Below are 7862 nucleotides of genomic sequence, written 5' to 3' on the forward strand. Positions count from 1 at the left end.
ACCAGCACTGCTTGTTTTCGTGGTAATTCACTGCATAAAAGACTGAGTCACTAAGTTCTAATGCTGGAGAGCCTGGAAATGGCACTCTGGGAAAATAATAAGAGAAAAGTAACGCATTGTGCCATACTTCTTCTATAGGTGGAATACTAAATACAGCCCTGTTCTCTGACTGCTGGGTGACTCAAGCACATCTTTTGCTCTTCTGTGAAGTTGAACATCCTGAGGCTGTAAATCCAACAGTGTTTGCCGACTGCAGTTATATTCTCATGGCTGAAATTTAATCAGGTGATTGACCTAATGCCGCTTGAATTTGATCTTGAGCTTCTTAGAAAAGACCAATTAGTTTTCCATTCTTCTATCGAGTAAGGAGTAATCCTTTGCGCTCTAAGTAACGACCCCACGCAGGCTGCTGTTGTTGTTGACTTTTGGAGGCATATTTTGCCCAGCAACTTTTGCGGCATGACTCACCCAAGGCAGCTGTTACGCATGACAAATAGAAAAAAAAATCAAAGGATAAGGTGGAGCGAGCAGATGCAACTAGTCAGATAAAAAGGTGTTTGGAGCGGTGGAGCGACTATTTGAGACCGGCAAAAGGGGCGACATGCTGCCGTGCACTGGGACCATGCAGAGCTCCAGGCTGCTCAGCGGGGCGCTCCTGTGCGCATTGCTGCTGCTCTCCAGCGCCGCTGGAGCCGAAGTGTTGGACTCCGAGTCCGAGGAGGAGCTGAGCCCCAGAGCCCTGCGCGACTTCTACCCCAAAGGTCCGAACCTGACCAGCGAGAAGCAGCTGGTAAGATCTGCACCCGGAGTACGCACGCAGACACACGGCGCAAGTTTAACAGCGGAGAGCTTTCTTCTTTTATCAAGACCGTTACTGTTTTTTCCTCTCTTTCTCCCCTTTTTAAACAAAAAACAAAACTTTTAGTTATGCTGTGAAAAATAAAATTAAGACCATTTTATTTATAGTCTATGAAGCCCGCTGACAACAAGAGTCAAGAGCAACAATGTGACGCTAAGCTGAGCTCTGTGAACAGCTGAGAGTGAAAAGAAAGTCGCATTTTACGCATGAATGCAGGATTCTTCCCGGTAATGAAACTTGGACCCAGTGTAGTTAATACAACACAAACAACAAGAACAAGAAGAAACACCTTTCCTCAGCGGTTTGTGTCGTTTTACAGAATTATGGCTTTGTTTGTATAGTTACTTTATTAATAATTCCAACTTTTAAGAAACTCACCAACAGATTCGATTTTTATTTTATTCGTGGCTTTTAATTAATTTGCATGTTCCATAAATAGATTTTATATTTGTATCCCACTCCAAAAACCACATTATCTTTATTAATGGTTTTGTGTTTATGTTTGTTTCCGACAGCTCGGAGCTCTCCAAGAAGTTTTGGAAAAGCTGCAGGCTAAACGGCTGCCTTTATGGGAAAAGAAATTTGGCCAAGTCCCAACGGTAATTATTATTATTATTATTAGTAGTAGTAGTAGTATGAAATGGCATGCCCTTGGTGCATGCAGTGGCGGGTGGAAATGAAGCGAACCTCTGGTTGTGTCCCTCTCTCTGCCTCTCAGTGTGACATCGGGGAGCAGTGCGCCGTGCGGAAAGGCGCTCGAATCGGCAAGATGTGCGACTGTCCCCGGGGAGCTTTCTGCAACTTCTTCCTGCTGAAGTGCTTATGAGCCTCTCCGGATCTGAATGTAGCATTGAGACAGAGGGAAAACAAACTCGCACTCTATTTCTCTGTAATTACTATCATATTTTTTATGATGCCGTTGAGGAGCAGGTGGCTGTCCAACCCTTACAAAAAAGAGTATTCTGTGATATGTATATATTTTGAAAGTATATATTATCAAAGAAAAATACTATAAAGAGTCTGTGTAAGGATGGTGGCGATGGATTGAAGATGAGCCACAAAGTACCATAAAGTTCCTGTAAATGCTCCCAACCACTTTATGTCAGTAGGAAAAGCACAGGATGCGTGTTGTGATGTAATAGGAGTTAAGGCATAACCCACCCTGCACAATTAACCCACCCGAGGAGCACATACACGCTGTAAAGTCTCAGCAGCAATATTATGGGAACATTGTAGTGATTCTTCACCTGGGCTAGTCCGGTCTGTCTCTCGACCCTGGTCTGTTTTGTTTCAGATGAATGTTTTGTGTATGACTCATAATTATAATAAACTGTGGACCATCTTGTTTTGTAAAGCAGCGGACTGAGTGCGTGTTCTTTTAAAAATGGCTCCGGGCACGTAAACAGAGGCCAGCTCCCTTGAAATCAGTTATGCAACGTTTTCCACTTTTTATTTTTATTTTTAGTATTCAGATAATCTCACGGATTTGAGGGAGTCAATATTTAAACTGTGACGTTCGCCAGTGACGTCACACCTCCTGGGGCAGGCCAGGCTGCTCCGGTGACAGAGGGGCTTAAAATTAAACCTAATATTACTGCAGGGAAAGCGCAGAGTGACTGCCACGTCTCGGCCACACTGTCACTGCGCCAAAACACTGAGCCGCTTAATCACTTTCACAGAGGGCAGCCTCAGGCTGATAACGTCAGATATAAGCTCAACACAAACGTCAAGTAAAACTAGTTCGTTCTTGGCTTGTACAGGTAACCTCACGAATCTGGTCTTTTCTTAACTTAACTTAAACCCGTCTTCGTTCAGAAACACTTGCACACTGATGTTTGCGCAGAGTTTTGGAAAGGCGCTTTGATTTTATGCTGATGGAGGGAAATGTTTAGGGCTGAATTAAAGGAGTGAGCAGCACCGTGCAAAGGTTTCAGGGAGTAAAAGCGAAGGAAGGATGCTCACAAAAGTGATGTCATGAAGGATTTTTATGAATCAGCGAAGTAACATAAACAAGCCTTTGCTTTTAAGACATCCTCTCTAGTTTCAGTGCACTTTCTCTCACGCAAGTATTCAAGGTATTTCGCGTGATTGAAGCACCTGGGAGAACTTGCTACAGTTAATCTGACTGCAATGTTGAGACAGGAGCTCAGTGGGGGTCAAACCATCTCCTGAGGATGTCTTGTTCTTCTTTTGGCTGAAATCAGTCGTGTGGTCCTGGATCGATGTTTTCATCTTGCTGCACAATGAATGAGCCTGAGAGAATCTACCAGCTGAGAATCCAGCATGCTCGCAGCTTTTGCACACAGTCAGGATCCTGTTTGGAGCGAGCCATTATATACAAAACACGACAAATCACCAGGAAACTTGCAGGTGCAATTTTAAATAATGACAACTTCCAGAAACTTGGTACTAGAAACTTGAAAAACTTATAAAACTCTAATAATATATATTTTTTTAATGCTTAGCAAAAGGTTTTGAGTTTCCATCAGGGAGGAGGTGAAATAATTACAGCTTTTTCTTGGTGGCAACCCAAAACTTACTTGACACAAATTATGATAAAAAAAAAAAAAATCACGTCTACAGTAGCAGTAACACATGTCACTGAAAACAATGCATGTCATTGTTTTGACAGAGTGCAGGGATCCCTGCTGAATGAAACTGAGCCAGCGTTTCGTTCCAAAGCATCTGCCAGAGTCACCTTCTCTTCCTAATAAACTGCAACGTACATAAAATAAATTACACACCAGACATTTTCAACAACAACAAACACACAAAAAAACCTAAAAAAAAAAAAAAAAGTTTGGAGACAGTGGCACCGCCCAAAAGATTCAACGCTGAGGTAAATGAGTACATCAGCCCGAGGCGAGCGGTCAAAGCTGAGATGGTTTGGACATGCGCAGACGGAGGTGCTGAAGATGGAGAAGATGGAGCTACAGGAGGAAAAGAGGAAGACACACAAAAAACAATAGACTGTCACTGAATCTTAATTTATTTGTTCTTAATTTCCAGAAAAGCTTTCTATAAATGTTCGGCACAGCCACAGTGGTGTAAAGTGAAGGGAAATCTCACGCTGGGTGTTTTTGCTGTTGATATCTGTTGTTTTGAAACCAGACAAGAAAGACGAGACAAGAAGGTAAGTGAGTGTCAATCACAGGGTCAGCTCAGAGAGTCACCAAACAATCTGAAACAGATTTCACGAGGGTGGCTGAAGGCCCAGCGTCCTTTACTGGGCCCTGTTCACACTTCCCCGCTCTGTGGAGCCTGACTGGCATTTTCCATACAACACCAGGATCAGCAGGTCCACCTCTGGCACACTCTGCTTTTCACAGAGGAGAGCAGGTTCACCCTGAGCACATGTGACAGATGTGAAAGGGTCTGGAGAAGCCGTGGAGAACATTTTGCTCCCTGTAACATCGGTCAGCATGGCCAGTTTGGTGATGGGCTGGGGAGGCATATTCATGGAGAGACACACAGACCTTTACAGGCTAGACAACGGCACAATGACAGCCATTACATATCAGGATGAAGGCCTTGGACCCACTGTCAGACCCTATGCCAGTGCAATGGGTCCAGGGTTCCTGAAGGAGTTCCTGATGAAGGGATTGATACCACTGACTGGTCCCCACACTCACCTGACCTAAACCCAATAGAACACCTCTGGTACATCAGACATTGCCAAGTTGAACCTCAGATTGTTATCGGGCACGCATACGTGCACATGGGAGCCATTAAAACGAGCACCATTCTCAGTTTCTGCAAACACTAGCCTGCTGCATCATTTTCACTTTGAATTCAGCTCTCTGCAGGCTTCCACCATGCGGCATCTGTTCAACACATTACCCAGTCCACTTCAGATATCCAGCGTAGTTTATTTCCCCCCATTGTTATCTGACGGGTTTTCAAAGTGTTCTTCTCATTTTCATTCTGTCATTTTGAGCATGCAGAGACAGAGAGAGTCTCTGTGCTAGGAACTGTATGCACATATTGTATAAACTAATACAAAAATATTTTTTAGACCAAATCCAACATGCAGATCATAAAGAATTTCATTACCGGATCAGTCGGGGCCCAGGTTAACAGCATCCACCTCCAGTGCTATTGGCCAGCAGGGTGCTGATTGAAACTGTTGGCCGAAGACAAGAAGGAAAGGGACAGTGGGGACACTAAATCTGGGACTATGACTGATAAAGAAGAAAAAGAAGCTAGATATATTTTTGTGTGTGCAGGAAACCAAGCGGAAGAGAAGTAAGGCCAAGAGCCCTGGGGGTGGATTTAAACTGTTCTGCCATGATCTAAATATGAGGAGAAGGGTAATCCTGAAGGACGAGGGTGTGAGCGGCGTTGTTGAGCTGGAGAGAGTGAAGGACAGGATTGTGAGTTTGAAGCTATTAATCAGAGGAGTGATATTGAATGCCCCACAGTGTCCTCGGGCAGAGAGACTGTGGGGGCAGACCACAGGTGTAAGGACAGAGTAGGGAACATGTAGAAGCGACGAGCCTGGAGAGGTGGAGGTATGCTCTGGAGAGAAGAAGAAGACTTTATTTCATTTTTCATTTTATTTATTGGTTTCACACATGGTTCAGCAGTATTTCATTTCCTACACACACGCCCTGGAAGAAGAATAAATTCACTTTCTTCTGTAACAAGTATAAAGGTTTTATGTTACTCGCATATGTATTCCCCCACACTTCAGCACAGCAACTGAGAAATATGAAATACGCATTGCCATATAATCATATATCTCTGACATTGCCCAAAATATAAATATTTTTAACCACCTCTTTTCAAAATGAGATTTCCATGTTAATTCATCATCACTACTCCCAAAAACTGGAGTTCGGTAACTCTCTCAATCGGAACTCAACGGACAGAGTTACTTCATCCTCCTATTTCAAAAAATGTCACTTTTGTCAAGTTCAAAGATACTTTACAGATGTATTACAGAAGGAAACAAAGTGCATTTACACACGCTCACAGCTCTTTATTCACCTACTCAGTTATCATACAGCTGTAGCTTTTTTCTTTGGTTGTTTGTTTGTTTTGAAGATTTTACACACAAGTGTGACACACTGACGATTCAATAGCCAGCAGTTTATGTCAGCCCCACTAACAATAACATCAGAACTCTATTACTGCACCACTAATAATAATTCTGCTGCAGGAAGGTACTTTGGCATGAGTCTGTTTCACATGTACAAAGGCGATTGCTGTAGTTGTTTTATGTCCTCAGTGCATCGAACCGTTCATTGTTTTCATACTTAATAATCATCATTTGTTGCTTATGAAAGTCAAGCCGCAGTCTCATTACATGTTAAAATAATAGAAATATTCATTCATTGGACTCAATAACGGATGTGTTTTCTTAACTTCTCACTCTTAGTGAATATTGAAGCTTCTTTGTTGACATTCCTCAGCCCTGTGCTTAATCCACGCATCCACCCTTCCTCTCTGCCACCTGCCATCAATAATGCAGTCGAGTCTGGAATAAAACGTTGACTTTTTAATGTCCCCTTTGCTCCTCTGTGAGCTCAGCGTGTGTGTGGGCGTGTTACCACTTGGGAAATCATGGTGGAGCTAAAGGCAGACAGCGTTGTTGTTGACCGCGCACTTATTCCCCAGAAAAGCTGTTTTTGTCTTTTTTTGTTGTTTTTTTCCCCACCTGTCCCGTTTGGTTCTTTTACCATCAGAATTTTTGTCTAAAGGCAAAGAAAGATGCCCAACGGATTTACTTTACCAAATGGACCATCCCAGCCTTGCCGTAATGGTCTATTTGATTCACCTTTGCTTTTATTGTTTATTTTATTTTATTTTCACTTGCTACACACGGGACAGACTTGACTGGCGGAAAGAAAGAGGGAAAGAAAAACAGCGGGGAAGAGGGACGGGGATAAAGGGCAAAAAACAAAAACCAACAAAACCAACAGGCAAAAAAATCCATCTATTAATCACCTGGATCACCTGTTGAGAAAGAAAAAAGAGAAAACAAGCAAAATAAAGAGCAACATAATAAACAACATCACAATGATATATGTGAATATAACAGTAAATACTAAATATTAAACATTATTGTGCAACACGTAAGATCGACGGCACACAGTGTGCTTTGAGGTAGGAGCCAAAAAGGGTGTAGTTTGTGTGTGTGAGCACCCGTGTGTACACCTGTGAGCATGAGCGCGCTTGTTTTTAAAAGGTTCCTTCATGTAATGATCTGCTAGAGGGTGTGTGTGTGTGTGTGTGTAGGGGGGGGGGGATCCAGGCCCCAGACATCCAGAGGCCCTCAGAGCACAAGAGAGCAAGGAAGACCGAGCCCCAGGCCGAGAGGCTGAGGGCACCCCACCCCCGAAGGGGCCCGAGCGAGCCCCAGGCTCCAGGCCCCGACAAGCAGCCACCGGGAGTGAGCCTGTGCGTACCTGGACGCCCATCCCCGGACACAAGAACCACCAACGCACCGATGTCTGAGGGCGTCTGCCACTGGCAGGGGGAGTGGTGGGGGGAGCTGTTTTTGTCATTAATATTTCACTGACAGGTGGCAGGAGACTCTGTGACACAAGCAAAGGAAGCTTCTACTTTGAGGTTTCTCTCGAGTATCACTCATTAGAAATGATACATTACCACTGACCTTTGCTATCATCTATCAGATGATATCAGAGCAGACAGATCACTGCACGCTTTGACTTGTGAGGTGTAGCGTCACCAATCATTGCCCGTGTTCTGCCCCAAACTTGCGTTCCTAAATACTCGGGCGCCCTCTTACAGACATCAAACCCACTGCAGAAGATGAAGGTCTTGTATTTTGGACGCTCTGTGACCTTTCCCGTAGTGTTGCCACTGGACAAACTGTCAGTTTATTGCAGCTGTCATGGTTGAATTACCGAGAAGTTTGTCATAGATATTTTTGGTGCACAATTAAACGAGTCACATTAATCGCGATGACCTTTGATCTTTCTTTCACGGCCATGGAGCAAAATCTTGATGCTTCTCTGCACAGAAGCCTCAGATTCGC

At 43.8% G+C, this 7862-nt stretch overlaps 1 protein-coding gene across 1 annotated transcript; it reads left to right on the forward strand.

Moving 5' to 3' along the window:
* The first annotated feature begins 415 nt into the window (after positions 1–415).
* cart3 (cocaine- and amphetamine-regulated transcript 3) lies at positions 416–2213 on the forward strand. The gene is made up of 3 exons (XM_085277040.1): positions 416–790; positions 1375–1458; positions 1578–2213. Exons 1-3 carry the CDS (start codon positions 602–604, stop codon positions 1683–1685), a joined length of 381 nt encoding a protein of 126 aa, XP_085133166.1. The 5' UTR covers positions 416–601; the 3' UTR covers positions 1686–2213.
* Positions 2214–7862: the final 5649 nt, after the last annotated feature.

The sequence above is a fragment of the Mchenga conophoros genome, linkage group LG1 (assembly GCF_057382185.1).
Source record: "Mchenga conophoros isolate Kocher_MC1m ecotype Shallow Benthic linkage group LG1, M_conophoros_male_GT1.1, whole genome shotgun sequence".
Classification (NCBI taxonomy): Eukaryota; Metazoa; Chordata; class Actinopteri; order Cichliformes; family Cichlidae; genus Mchenga; species Mchenga conophoros.